We start from the raw sequence: 15,827 nt of genomic DNA on the forward strand, positions 1-15,827 counted from the left end.
GGTCCAGATTTCTGGCATCTGGATTTTTTAAACTTTTACTGTATCTGGAATAATTAAAACAATTAACTTGGATTATGTGAATCTTCTTTTCCCAGAAAAAGAAATCAATTTTGTTTTTGCTTGGGCCTCTTCCAAAAAAAAAATCTTTTTTTTTGCAATCCAGGTAATATAAGACCTTTTCCTTAGATTGATGAATCTCTCTCCTGTACTCGCACAATAGTTCCCCAATGCTTGGGGAATCTCTTAGAAATCTCTGATCAGAAAGCAATGCTCAGCTCTTTGTAACATCGAGATGCTGAATGATAGCAGGCATATTAAAGGAAAGTGTGCTGCACATGGAGAAAATTTCATCAGTTTTAAACTAAAACTTGGCCTCTGATAAGAGAACAAAATAATTCACTGACTTGACAATTGAAAATGATTGCCATTTATTTTATTGTCCAGTTGATTGGAATCATGCTTATTGATTCATAATGATCAGGCTGAGGTTATATTTCTGATGTCTGTGGATTAAATACAAATTGAAAAGTGTGCAGGATTTGGTATGAGAGATGTGCCTCCTGATGATGTATTAAGTCAGTGAAACATTGGACAAATTTCCACATTTCTATAGCTATATTTGTTTCAATGGAGAACATTAATGTTTACTTGCTGAAGTGATGGTAATTAAATGTTCAGATTTTACTAATGGCAATAATGGAATATATCCCCTGATACCCATTGCCATCTCATTGGTTATAATTCTGAATATTTATTGGCTCTAAAAATTTGGATGGTTGGTGTGAAGGAGAGAAATCACACAGATGGCAGGTTGCCTGGTACACCATCGACTCCTGTAAATGCAGGAATCCTGATTTGATTTTGTTTTGTGTCCGATCACTGAGGCTTCATCTCAAAACATCAATGGTTTTCAAAGCTTCCTTTCTCATAATGAGATAGTTATTTATTGCCTTCTACATATTTGTTTTGATACAAACTATTGAAAAGTGTAAAAAATCCCTTGACTGCAGATCTGCACCCAAAATGGTTGTGCCGATGATCGTCGGCAGCCACAAGGGGTTGCAGGCTCTGGGGATGCAGAAGACTGGTGCAGGGCACCAGAAGTCGGGGAGATCACCCACAGTTTGTGAAAGAGAAGCAGAGGGGATGACCCACAGGGCATTGACCACAGTGGCAGACCAGTGAGGGGTTCTGCAGTTGGATACTTGAGGTGAGGAAACTACGCAGGCTGCGGGCTGCTTGTAACTGCACTTGAGGGATTGACAGAGGGCTGCGGACGGCTTTAAACTGGCTCAAGTTTGGCTGATAGGGTACTAGGATGTGAGAGGGTCCTGAGGGTGCTGAAGGATTCCTGATAGTGTCAGAGTTTCGGATCTGGAGCTCAGGCTGCTGATGGTTTGGACTGGCCTCTGTATAGCTGTGGGGGCTGCAGAAGAACTGGAGGTGAATCCTTGGTGACTGAGGGGACTCTTGCCTCTCTCTGACAGTAAGACACACTTCAGGCAATTTCTGCTGATGGCAAATCAATCCGCCTTACGGCAAGCAAAAAACCAAATTCCTTGCAATATTGCTCTGTCTTTATTACAGGACAATAAATTGAATCTTGAATCTAGTTAAATAGGGGGCAGCTTTGCCACTAAAAAGGGGACTCTTGGAAAATGTCTCGATTATATAGAGTTCAGTAAGTATAGCAGCAAAACACAAACGTACCCAGAACTTCTTCAGGCTGTTGCTCATTGACTGCAGATTGGCATTTCACACCATCATACCAGCAAAACCCATGACCAAACGAAAGGATGTGGAACTGTTTCTCCCTCTGCAACTGAATCCTGGACTTGTTCATCAGAAGAGCCAATCAGAGTGAATCAGCACATCTCCTCCCTGCTGACCACTAATACAGGGTCACCCAAGGCTTCAGTGCCCAATAGAGTCGTGACTACACAGCCAAGTTTGGCTCTAACTGTTACTACATATTCACTCTCGACAGCACTATTGAACATACCTATGTGAGGAGCTCCTCAAGAAGGCCCCCAACACCCTGGTCACAACCTCTTTTCGCTGATGCGTTCAGGCAGAAGGTACAGAAGCTTGAAGATCAGCATCTCTGGGTTCAAGATCAATTTCTTTCCAACAGCTATTAGGCTCTTGAACCTCCCCTTGTCACACTAATCAGAGACTGCTCCAACACCACAAAAGGCTGCTTATATTGCAAAGACACTTTTGCTCTTGAATAATTGTGAATAGAAATTATCTATCTTTTGTATTTATTCTCTTTTTAATTCAATTAAGCATACTATTGTTTTTAGTAATTTTGTAAGTTTTTTTTAAAACTAAAGTACCTGTTCAGCTTCAGCAAGTAAGAATTTTGATGCATATGTACATTGTAGAATGTATATGACACTATACTGTACTCATTTTCACTTTATCATATTATCACATACTGGTCATCAATGTTTCTGAGAAACAATTGACAATTTTTTCCATTAGCATTAAAATTTAACAATTCTTAATGACTAAATAGTTTAAGTTAATGCAATTTTCTGCGTGTTTTATGTCATGACAGAGACGAGCACTTTGCCAACTTCCTTTGAGACTTTCAACAACTCGGGAACTGACTCAGTAATGAAGAATCAATGATCAATATCCGAATTTTGGATAAACTCGGAAATCCAGTTGAAATGAACTCAGCAGGACTTACTTAGGAAAACCTGAACAGTAAAAGCCCACAATTTGAATGCATTTTTAATCTGATGAAATGTAATTGGTGGGACAAAACTTGAAGCTGGGCTACCTAATGAGACCAGGACATTTATTTTAAATAATAAAATTTGAGAAAATACTCAAATGACTGAGTTCCCTCCAGCAGATTGTTCTGTTCTCCAATTTCAGCATCTGCATTCTCTCACATGTCACAAGATTAGGGTGGTCATTTAAAGCTGACCTGTGCAGGAAGTTCTTGCAGAGAGTGGTGAACCTCAGGAAGCTCCGGTTCTGAGGAAGGGATCTGGCCCAAAGCATTAAATAGTTTCTCTTGCCTCTGATGCCAAGTTCTTCCAGTGTTTTTCATTGCATTTGATTCTCTGACTACTGTTGAATAGAGTAAAATAAGCCAGGAAAAGCAAGTCATCTCATTTATCTCATCCATGTCCCTCGTGATTTTATAAACTTCTTATAAAGGTCCTCCTCAACCCCAACATTCCAGGCCTTCTAGTAACTCCTTATACTTAAGCTAACCAGTCTCATTAACATTCTTGTTGATCTCTTCTGCACCGTTTTCATATTAATACCATCTTTCCTATTCTTTGGCTTGGCTTCGCGGACGAAGATTTATGGAGGGGGTAAATGTCCACATCAGCTGCAGGCTCGTTGGTGGCTGACAAGTCCGATGCGGGACAGGCAGACACGGTTGCAGCGGAAAATTGGTTGGTTGGGGTTGGGTGTTGGGTTTTTCCTCCTTTGCCTTTTGTCAGTGAGGTGGGCTCTGCGGTCTTCTTCAAAGGAGGTTGCTGCCCGCCGAACTATAGCTAGGGGGAAAATAACATAACTGTCACAATTTCACAAAAGGTTTAAATATTTTTGCAGGAATAGATATTTGATTCGGGGATCTGTACACTGAGTTCTATGGAAGACGTGCAAATTTGGAAGGCATGAGCATGTTCAAAATCTGAAGAGAGCAAGTGTGGGCGTAGGGGAGAGGTTTACAAGGTTTCTTGGAGAGGATGATGACAACTGCTTTGTGTGAGGGGACAGCATCAAAACAGATGACGATACTTAAGTGTTAGTAGAGAGTCAGCAGGTTTGAATAAGGTGAACTTGAAGACTGCACAGGAAGCAAAAGAGGATAACCTGAAGAAAGAAGCAGGCTGCAGACCACATTGAGGACGGAAAGCCTCAGGATGTCTTAACTGATCAACAAGAGGATGGGTGGGGAACAGCAGGAGCAAGGGTTAAACTTCCTTGCTCTTGTCGACGGAGGAATCACAAGGTCCTTGTGCTTATTGAAGGTAAGAATGGGATAGACAAGGAAAAGGGGATTATTTTTTAGAATTTAAAGAGACCCAAGTTCGATCTCTTCCAAGTACATACGGCCTTTTCCCCAAAGCTCTTCAAGTTTCCAAGGTCATCCTGGTTGGCAAATATAATATGATTTTGGAAACTTGAAAAGCTTTGGGGAAAAGGCCGTATATACTTGGAAGAGATCTAACTTGACTTAGATAATGATGACACCTTTCCAAACTTGAATGTTATGCCATAGAAGCGAAAATCGATGAAGTGAGTCACAACAGGGCACTGAGGTGGAGAGAAGAGTTTGGTTGATCAGATCAATAGAAGCTTATGGATGAATGAAAGTCAAAAGAATGCTGAATTTTGAATCATTGGGAAGGATCTTTAGCATCCCAATACATTCCCAGGATTGTATACAGAAGGAAGACATATGAGACTGCAGATGCTGGAACAATCTTGGAGGTGCTCTGCAAGTCAAGCAGTATCTGTGGGGGGAGGGGGGGGAATTGTCAACATTTTATGTTGAAACCTTTCATGGTTTTTGACCCAAAACCTTCCCCCACCCCTCCCCACTAATGGCACTAAACCTACCGAGTCCCTCCAGAAAATTGTTCAACTTGGAAGAGGAAGGAGGTGAGTGATCCAAGGAAATGATCAGAGATGGCTTTAACGAGTCTAGACATGATTGGGAGCGCAAGGCCATGTGAGATGGCAGGATCAAATAATGTGGTTTTGAACATGGGCAGGATTTGATTTTGACAGAACTGAATAAATTCAGAGGGTAGAGACTTGATGAATTAAGGAGGTGTTTTAAATCATTGTAAAAGAGAAGTGATTTGGCTCAGTGCAGTGGCTTGGAAAAAGATTACTATGTGTGCTGCAGAAATGTAGGGTTTTAAATTAGAGACAAATGAATGGAAACAAGTGAGATTCAGAGGTTGAGTGGGGCAAACCAAATGTAATTTGGTGATAAGAAGCCAGATCATCACCTCTCATTCAAAAGGTGCTTTCAGAAATATGTTCAAAATAATCAAAAGGTGGGTGCAGGATATTAAAAAAAATGTTATCAAATGCAAGCATTAGAAGAGAGCAGTTTGAAATTGAGCCTTTGGTTCAAATATGGAAAATGCTGTTGATAATGAACACTGGTGACGTGGCGAGTTAAGTAGCTGAAGCTTGTGCAAATTTGGATATGATGGCCACTTTCTTTTGCACTTTTACTCTTAGGACTGCTTGATTGCCACAGGCAGTCAATCAATTTGCCTATAAACATATGGAACTAATGGCACAGTAATCTGAATATTCATGATGTTCACTTTTAGAAACTTGATTCTATTTCCTGATAATAACTGCATTGAAGGAACTGCAAATGTTTGATGCCTTGGGACATTTTCTAAGACAAATGCTTGTAATAGGCAGTGATTAATCTGCATACAGTGGAAGAAAATTAAAATCACTCTTTGCCAACTGAAGGTTCACAGTTCATAAAGAGAATTTGTCCTTCGCTATTTTTGGAACAGATGATTCCTGTAAATTTGTATCATTTCTGTGCACTGAGAAACCTTAGGCTATTGTCACCTCTGCATTTTCACCCAATTCCCCACCATATGTGGTAACATTGTTAAACTGATATCTATTGTAAACTCATCAATTCCCACAGCTTTTCTTGATTGCACCTCTTCCCAATTATTGCGTTCACTGATTACAACATGGTCATCTTTTCCACTAAGGCAAATGCTTCTCATTACAGTTGCATGCTTATTTCCAACTTTTTTTTTAATCCCTATTACTTAATCCATTTATTTAGAACATTGCTGTAATCCACAATCAAAAGAAATGAATTCCAACTATACTGCCTTAGGTAAAGAGTTTCTTTTCCTGTGTTTTAAATCTCAAAGTTAACACCTCTGAAGCACTGATAACTTTGAACTTTTATTAACTGTTTCAGCCTTTCACAATTTGCCTTATTGAAGATTGTACCCTTCTACTCTTCTGTGGCCTCTTTACTGGATGATTATCTTTTTTTCAGTGATCACTGTTATGCAATATTTCAAAAATAACTCAGAAAGGTGGGTAACTTAGCCCTAATCTTCATTGTACACATCCCAACTTTAGATTTACACGTGAAACAAAATGCTGGAGAAACTCAGCAGGTCAAACAGTATCCTTTATATAGCAAAGGTAAAAATACATAATCGTCATCTTCAGCTTGGTAAGATACTTTGATAAAGGGCTCAAGCTCGAAATGTTGGTTATGTGTTTTCACCTTTGCTATATAAAGGACACTGTTCGACCTGCTGGGTTTCTCCAGCATTGTGTTTTTACTTCAACCACGGTATCTACAGATTTTTGTGTTTTACTTTAGATTTACACATTTTTGGTTACTTTGGCAGTATGGTTAAATTTCAGCTAATAGCTTGGAATAGATTTTCTGTTTGTTGCAGAAAATGGCTGATTTGTGGAATACAAATTGTGCGGAATTTACAGTGGAAGTTGATAGACTTCATCAAATGACTTGGGTGTTGATGAAAACTATTCCTGATTAGGTGCATTTATGCCAGGGCTCCACTTTGAGGCTGGCTTGAATCAGGGATAAAAATTTTAAACTTACCTGTTTATGAAGCACCCCTAAAAGGCTGCTCCAGCTGGCGCTGCTTTTATGCAGAGCAGCCGCTCGGTGCTTCGTCCAGATCCACTGTAGGTGGGATGACTGTTGCCGTTGCGCCGCCCGTCATAAATATGCACCAGAGCAATGGCCATCTTCCCTACCCATAATCCCCCACACAGCTGGAACCGCTCAGAGTTTCCCAGAACAGTTCCAGCTGCTTTATTATGGGTAGGGTGGACAGCCACTCTGCCACATATTCAGCCGCTGGCGCCAATGAGCAGCCCCGAACACTGAAACAGCCCGGTGAGGTACCGGAGGTCAGAGCAGCCAGCAGGGTTGTCACAGCCTACTCTGGCTGCCCATGACAGCTCCACTAGCCACCCCTGCCCTGAGGGGGGTCATGGAGTGAGTGGGTGAGTGAGTAGAAGGGAGATGGATCGTGGACTGATGGTGTCATCGCGACATCATTAGCCTGCCCCTAGCCAGCTGCTTGCAGCGGATGTACATTTATGTAGCTCCACCTGTAGCACGACCTTGGAGTGGGATTGGAGTCGCTACCTTGCAGCTGCTTATGGACCATTTCTGAAGGTAAATTTTCTGACATGAGCGTAGAGAATCTCTGCCTTGACGTTTAGATGTTTTGCTTTATAAAAGGGCCTAGTGTTTTTGCAAGGGGATGGGTCAGATGTTCCAGGCGATTCTCTGTTGCTCTTGACCTACTTTTTCCTTCATTTTCTATCTGCATTTGTATTTGATTTAAAATATTCCATTGCGTTTGCCAGTACACAATTGACATTCATCATTTGTCTGCTCAGTTAGAAGATTAATCTTGGCCTCCAGACGAATCAACCCCATTAACACTGCTTGAGTTGCCACAAATTTTCGAGCTTAGATTTGGTTCTCGAATTCAGTCATTTATCCAAATAATGAACAACAGGCATATTATGTATGGGATATTATGTACTCCATTCAAAAACTCCGTATGCGACATCTGGAGATTTCTTTTTAAACCTACAGCTTTATCAAGTATCACATCATAACCTGAAATCAAATGTTTTTTTTCTGTTCAATCCCTTGGGATTTCAGATATATTCTGAAGCTACCATGTAAACTATATCATATTGATTTATACAGCTTAACTAATGCTTCATCACAAAACTATTGAAAAGGGTTGAGGAGATTTGTGAAGAAAATATATCCCTTTAATACATGCAATATACAAAATTGTTGAAGCTCAGTATTTACAGGAAGCAAAGGGATTATAACCAACTTTTCAGCGTGAATACAAAACATTGCTTTTTTCCCCCCCATTTGCTTTCTTTAGGTTCTGCTTGGCCTACTGAGTTTCTCCAGCACTTTTGTGTTGCACTAACAATCACAGTATCTGCAGACTTTCCTGTTTAATCCCTTTTGATATATGCTAGCAAATTCTTACTCAATGACAATATCATAATTACACCTGAAGCTAGTTTCATTATTTTGTCAAGGCTCGTGGCACTGTGGTTCCAAATAGATTTTGATGACTTCTAGTTTTCCCCATCACAAAAGAAATTTCATGCAACCTTCCTTCATCCACATATTTACCTGATGTTCTTCAAGTATATTCGGAAGGTCGTTATTTTGTGTCATCATCCTCGACATTTTTGAACATCAATTTTATTTGTGTTTTATCTCCCTTCTAAACTCTAAGTAGTAATTTGAGTGTCACCAGATCACAAGATAGAGGAGCAGAAGGCCCATCAGCCCATCGAGTCTGCTCCACCATTCTATCATGAGCTGATCCATCTTCCTAATCAGACCCACTCCCTGGCTTTCTCCCCATAACCCTTGATGTCCTGACTAATCAAATACCTATCAATCAATGCCTTAAATACACCCAACGACCTCACTTCCACAGCACCTTGTGGGGTTGCACACGAGGCTCATGACCCTCCAACTAAAGACATTTTTCCATATCTGTTTTAAATTGACACCCTTTTATCCTGAAGTTGTCCTCGACTCTCCTACCATAGGAAACATCCTTACCTACACTATCCAGGCCTTGCAGCATTTGAACTGTCTCTATAAGGTGTTTTCCCCCCCCCCCCAATCATCTTTTTATAGTCTAACGAGTATAGTCCAAGAGCCCACAAATTTTTCTCATATGCTCATCATAAGCTAATTATTCTAATTTGTCAATCCAGTCACATATTTGTGAGCAGCTGACTTGTATGGGCTTTTTTTTTTTAATCATAGTTCCCGTTTTATTGAACTATAATCTTTGAGTTACTCAGATTGAAGAAGGACTATACTGCCGCAAGACGTAATTGAATATTTTGGGTATTTTCTCAACTTTGTTAATATCAGTGAGTGTTCAATTACTGTGGCTCAGTCCAATTCGCTTTCCAATTCTTTTGTCCCATTTTAGACAGCTTTCCAGAGATAAATAATTCTGTATTCAAAGTGAAATTGTCCTGCAATAAAAATAATAAGGAAAATGCAATTTTGTAAAAATGCTGTGCCTCCTTCATTAAACTCATTGCACAAGAAAGGACATCACAGCCAAAACCAAAGAAATGAAAATGTTGAGATCTACTCAAGATATTTACAATTTGTCAATATCAAGCTGTCCTCTTTCAGTTGCTCATTATTTTATCTGTTAATTTGTAAGTTTTCTTTGGTGTTTGCAGCAGGAAAAACCAGATTCAGTATTAAAATTATGTGGCACAAACACTCTGGTAACAGTCAATTTGTTACTGACAAAAATCTGTGTAGATAGATAAGAAACAATGGATAACCAGGCTGGATAAAACACACAACAGGTAACATTGATCAGATATGCAAGATATCTATTTTCAAGAATGGAAGCCAAAAAAAATTTGAATGATTTCATCAATAAAAGTATAAGATTCCTCTTATCCACCAAGTAGCTGGAACTGTTCTGGAAAACTCTGAGCGGTTCCAGCTGTGTGGGGGATTATGGGTAGGGAAGATGGCCATTGCTCTGGTGCATATTTATGACGGGCGGCGCAACGGCAACAGTCATCCCACCTACAGTGGATCTGGACAAAGCACCGAGGGGCTGCTCTGCATAAAAGCAGCGCCAGCTGGTAAAATAAGTTGTCAATAAGGTTGTATGTGCATGTGTGGAACATCAGACAAAAACTTAATTATAGATTTTGATGTCCTCATTTTGGTAAACAGTCACCGAAGATCAAGACTGAAGTTGGAAGCAGGATAAGTTTTCTGGGAAAAAAAGACAATAGCTAACTTTAGTTGAAATTCAAAGGTGCCCGTTATTGGATTTGGGGATTTTGAAGCTTTTTAGTGTCACCGAGGTGTGGTAGTGAGCAAATTCAAGTTTATTGTCACCTGATTGCACATGTGCAACCTGACAAAACCGCATCTCCACACCATGGTGCCCACACAATGACACAGGCTACACCCTACACACAATGCCCTACATATACATAGCAATCCAAAATAAACATCTATATGACTTTATTCTGGAAGTCTCACTGCCTGCAGGAAGAAGTTGTTTCCCAGCTTGGCAGTCGTGGTTTTCATGCTCCTGTACCTTTTCCTTGAAGATAGTTTCTCAGATATTGTGGGCTGGATGGTAAGGGTCCTCAATGATTTGCTGAGTCCTCTTTATCACCCCTCACTATCGATCTGCAATAGAGGGAAGGGAGACTCCAGTGATCTGAGCTGCGCCCGAGCTGCGCCCGAGCTGCGCCCGAGCTGCGCCCGAGCTGCGCCCGAGCTGCGCCCGAGCTGCGCCCGAGCTGCGCCCGAGCTGCGCCCGAGCTGCGCCCGAGCTGCGCCCGAGCTGCGCCCGAGCTGCGCCCGAGCTGCGCCCGAGCTGCGCCCGAGCTGCGCCCGAGCTGCGCCCGAGCTGCGCCCGAGCTGCGCCCGAGCTGCGCCCGAGCTGCGCCCGAGCTGCGCCCGAGCTGCGCCCGAGCTGCGCCCGAGCTGCGCCCGAGCTGCGCCCGAGCTGCGCCCGAGCTGCGCCCGAGCTGCGCCCGAGCTGCGCCCGAGCTGCGCCCGAGCTGCGCCCGAGCTGCGCCCGAGCTGCGCCCGAGCTGCGCCCGAGCTGCGCCCGAGCTGCGCCCGAGCTGCGCCCGAGCTGCGCCCGAGCTGCGCCCGAGCTGCGCCCGAGCTGCGCCCGAGCTGCGCCCGAGCTGCGCCCGAGCTGCGCCCGAGCTGCGCCCGAGCTGCGCCCGAGCTGCGCCCGAGCTGCGCCCGAGCTGCGCCCGAGCTGCGCCCGAGCTGCGCCCGAGCTGCGCCCGAGCTGCGCCCGAGCTGCGCCCGAGCTGCGCCCGAGCTGCGCCCGAGCTGCGCCCGAGCTGCGCCCGAGCTGCGCCCGAGCTGCGCCCGAGCTGCGCCCGAGCTGCGCCCGAGCTGCGCCCGAGCTGCGCCCGAGCTGCGCCCGAGCTGCGCCCGAGCTGCGCCCGAGCTGCGCCCGAGCTGCGCCCGAGCTGCGCCCGAGCTGCGCCCGAGCTGCGCCCGAGCTGCGCCCGAGCTGCGCCCGAGCTGCGCCCGAGCTGCGCCCGAGCTGCGCCCGAGCTGCGCCCGAGCTGCGCCCGAGCTGCGCCCGAGCTGCGCCCGAGCTGCGCCCGAGCTGCGCCCGAGCTGCGCCCGAGCTGCGCCCGAGCTGCGCCCGAGCTGCGCCCGAGCTGCGCCCGAGCTGCGCCCGAGCTGCGCCCGAGCTGCGCCCGAGCTGCGCCCGAGCTGCGCCCGAGCTGCGCCCGAGCTGCGCCCGAGCTGCGCCCGAGCTGCGCCCGAGCTGCGCCCGAGCTGCGCCCGAGCTGCGCCCGAGCTGCGCCCGAGCTGCGCCCGAGCTGCGCCCGAGCTGCGCCCGAGCTGCGCCCGAGCTGCGCCCGAGCTGCGCCCGAGCTGCGCCCGAGCTGCGCCCGAGCTGCGCCCGAGCTGCGCCGCCAGGGCACTCTCTAGTGTGTTCCTGGAAAACATTGTTAGAATGTTGCCCAGTGAGTAGAAGATGAAGCGGTGAAGCTCAGAAAGAATATGGATTTTCAGGGAGAATCTCAAAATGCAACTGTAGCAGTAATTTCTCAAGTCAGTTGCCGAAGTGATAAAGATTAGAAGCAGCTCTGAGTGCTGAGGTTGTACTTGCCAATTGTAATACATTTGTTGACCGGCCCGGGTGGGTAAGTCAATAGGGAGAAGACAGATGTTAGAAAAATAGAGAAATTTAGCTGCTTGACATTGCTTCTGGGAGGTTAAGTGCAAGGCAAAATAAATTTGTGACAACTTCTTAACACGTCGAACAGAGCTGTTGGAGTCATTGTAACCATCGAATTCTCTCCAGATATTATTTTTGTTTAACCTGAAAGTACCCTTGAATTCCAACAATTATATCTGATTTTAATGAAGCTGATAGATGAGGCAGAGAGATCAGTTAGGAAACAGGAAAGTGAGTGGAAGAAAGGTTTCTGAAAACTGTTCTTATATGATTTTGCTCTGCATGGGTACATTGTATGTCTGAACTTTCAAAATGAAATAACTTAGTTTTCTATGCCTTGATGGCATAACTGGAGGAGGAACTTATCATGGATCATTTCATCCAAGCACTCTGATATTCTTTGTATCCATGTCTGGGTGACACAGGCTCATGGGCTGTAAGGGCCTGTTACCATGCTCTTTGTTGATATCTGTGTCTTTGTCAGATGTTAGTCTTTGAGTCAGTGTCAACACCAATCTCATATTTCCCTCTGGAAGAAATACACTGAACATTTTTATGAAGAGAGACTTCTGGATCCATGACCAAATGGTTTGAATCACAAAAGTCTACAATTTGAGAAGAACCGAGATATTTCATCTGGTATCAGGGCTTAAGCTATTACTTTCAAGAAGCAAGAAATGAACATTTACAAGTTTGATGTTCAAAAGGAATGGGACACAAACTGGTTCTTCAACTTAATGTCTTTAAGGTTATATTTTCAAACAGATACTGGTGCCTGGTTAAAGAATCCAGTTGACTGCATCAGTTTTCCACATATTCACATTGAAATGAGATTCATTTTCATCACCTTTTATGATTCAGAAAAGATGAGATAAAAACTGTACTCATGAGAAAATGTTATTGTACTGACATGTTGCGTGAAAGAAAATGTTGTACATTCCAAGAAAAACATGATCTGCATTGACGCAAGGTCATTTAGGAACAGCTGCCAATGTGTGCCCGTCAGTGACCCAGAACGACAACTTGCAATAACTGTTTAATTTGTTTCAATGGTATCAGTTAAGAGATAGTCATCAGTCCTCACAACAGGGAGCATTTCACTATGATTTTTCAAAATAATGCCAAAGGATCATTTACATCCTCCTGAATGGACAAATAATATGGTCTATTTCATGAAGTGGAACCAAAATGGACCAAGCAACATAATGAACAACAAATTTTGTGGCATGTTCATGACAATAAATTCCGATTCTGATTTTAATGATTTAAATGCTAACTGTTGGTTAGCTACGTGGAGGAACAGCTCTTAAATAGTCTATTTCATCCTTAGCTTAAATTCTTAGCAAGGCATCACCACTGACAATTTCCCAGAGGGTGAGGATACTAATTCTTTACAGAGAGGAAGAGCAGGAATGACAAACAGGCTTAATGAAAAGAAAACTGACCTTTATCAGTCAAATTGAGTTCATTGCTTAATTTGAGAAATAAGACTAAAAAAGGCACATGATGCATAGTTTCAGTGATAGAAAATTTAATAATTGTGCAAAGTATGACCGAGTTCACAAGGAATTATTCACATTTGACAGAAATCTATTGTAGCAAGATATCTGGAGTGTGACAGATTTGTGCTAATTTTAATCTTTAGTATATATATATTCTTTCTTCTTTGGCTTGGCTTCACAGACAAAGATTAATAAAGGTAATTTTGTGGGTTTGGAAACAGGAAAAGACAGCCACACACTCAGAGGGAAGCCATTTTCAGAGATGAAAAGTGTAAACAACCCAATAAAACCAGAAGCGATTGTTCATTGAAATTGCTGGAACATTGGTGTAGGCTCAAGGAGGACATCTGGTTAAATAGAAGACTCTGTTCATTTACCCATGTTGTTTAAATGGAAACTCAGAAGCATTTGTTCAAACAAGCTAGCTTTTGCTTCTGATCTGTGTGCATAAAGGTTTTTGCTTGTGGCTTCAGCAGACCAGAAGCATTTGCTTACAAATGCTTTTGGAAGAGAGGAACTTCAAAAAAAAAATCAGCAGAGCTATGTCATGAAATTAAAGGCATTTGAAAAGCTGCATTTTAATATTGCACTGAAAAACATCAATGAATCTCTCCCTGTATCTGACATGATCTCCAAGCAGATTGCAACTGAAAGAGGAGGATACAGTGCTACAGATGGCCATCAAGAATCTGAATGAAGGATGGCCAAGAAGTGAATGACAGCCATACTTCACTCAGAGCTGAGCAGAGTGTTATCAGTGGGCTTCTTCTCAGACAGAATTATCATTCCTCAATCACTGTGACAAGAAATGCTGAAAAGGGTGCACGAGGGGCACCTTGAAATGGAAAGATGCAAGAGGAGGGCCAGAACTGCTGTGTATTGACATGGGATAAACACTGACATTGATAGGATGGTTTCAAGATTATGTTAGGTCTGCTTTGTTCATGAATGAGTGAGACAAACACCAGGCTGAGTCGAAATCAGGGTTCTTTGTTCTTTATTACCGGATTGTAACACTTGCGACCAACCAGGTTAGTCGGAGAATGCATTCTGCCGTTATCAGCAAAATGGTGATTTTTTATACCCTTGGATACATGCTTAGAACATCATCATATCATTACTTGTCCAATGACTAAAACTGTTGCTATCCTTTCCCTGCTAGCTTCCTGCCTCTCAATCCATCAACGTCTCTCTTATCTTGTAAGTACAAGGATGCATTTACATCTTGTTACAGCCCTGTACATTCCCATCTCATGATGTTTTACCTAACAGGAGTAAAAGGACACCTCCCCTTCTTGTTACTGCCCTGTACAGGGTAACTCCCTACACATTCCCATCTCATGATGTTTTACCTTACAATTATGACACCTGTTTGAAACATCAGGTCAAGCTGACATAGGAACCCATGATAATAACTGATCTACCAGTAGAACCATGGCAGTAAGTTGGGACTGATCTGTTCCACACTAATGAAAATAATTACTTGCTGGTTATTGACTATCAACTATCTGGAGATTGCACTGCTTCCTAATGTGTCAGCTGCTTGTGTGATCAAATATATGAAAATGATCTTTGCAAGACATGGAATACCTCAAATTGCCTGCATGACAATGGGTCATGTTAGTTTTATAGAATTCCAGAACTTTGCAGAAGAGTACAATTTTCCATATGTGACATCCACAGGTGAAGCAGAGAAAAAAAAGAGTTCACGTAGTTAAACAGTTGCTTGAGAAAGGACAAGACGGGGCCAGATCCTTATCTAGCTCTATTGAGTTAGAGCTTTTCCACTTAAACATGGCACGTCACCTGCTAAATCTCTGATGGGACCTAAACTACGCACAACACTTTCCTACTCTGCAGGCCCAAACAAGAACCAACATTTCAAATGGAAACAAAAGCATCTGCAAGAGAGACAAAAAGCAAACAATGACAAGTCAGCAAGAAGCTTAGGGCCATTCGCACAACATGACAGTGAGACTCAGTCATTCCAACACTTCAGACAAAGAGGTTACTGCTCTGGAGGAAGTAAATCCAAGACTACGCTGTCAGAGCAGAGAATGGTCAAATACTGAGGAAGAATCGAAAGAGCCTGCTGAAAATGCAAGGGACAATGCAGGAACAGACAAATGCAGAAGATCCAGCCTACACAGCAAGAGGAAACACCAGTGCTAAACAGTAGTGGACTAGCAAAGCTGACACAAACACCTGTGCTAAGAAGATGCATATGTATTATCAAAGCACCTGACAGAATCTAAAAAAGGAACTGCACACTGAAAAAGTTTGTACTGCTAATGTTTGTGTTTACATTTGTTTTGAACTGTTAATTGAAATGAGTACTGTATTAGTGTGTCATGTTATTAGATTAAACATTTCAAGGGAAGGGGATGTAATAGTTTGTGATCCTCCTGACCACCAGAGGGAGTTGGAGACCAGTTTGCAGCAACTTGGTTTGATTCAAGATGGACACCTGCACATGGTTTTGAGTCCATAGTTTTAAGAACCCAAGTTTCTTTATTATAATAAAAAGTAG

At 43.0% G+C, this 15,827-nt stretch overlaps 1 protein-coding gene across 5 annotated transcripts in view; it reads left to right on the forward strand.

Annotated features, from left to right (window-relative positions):
- Positions 1-15,827, forward strand: part of exoc4 (exocyst complex component 4) — a 325,936-nt gene that overhangs the window by 98,277 nt on the left and 211,832 nt on the right. The window contains exon 9 of one of the 5 annotated variants that reach the window (XM_069907801.1): positions 2,564-2,778. The exons of the other annotated variants lie outside the window; for them this stretch is intronic. Within the exon in view, the coding sequence (XP_069763902.1) occupies positions 2,564-2,637 (74 nt within the window). The 3' untranslated portion in view covers positions 2,638-2,778. Of the gene's footprint in view, positions 1-2,563; positions 2,779-15,827 lie in introns of those variants that run through there. 5 annotated transcript variants of the gene reach the window in all.

The sequence above is a fragment of the Narcine bancroftii genome, chromosome 13 (assembly GCF_036971445.1).
Source record: "Narcine bancroftii isolate sNarBan1 chromosome 13, sNarBan1.hap1, whole genome shotgun sequence".
In the NCBI taxonomy this organism is placed as follows: Eukaryota; Metazoa; Chordata; class Chondrichthyes; order Torpediniformes; family Narcinidae; genus Narcine; species Narcine bancroftii.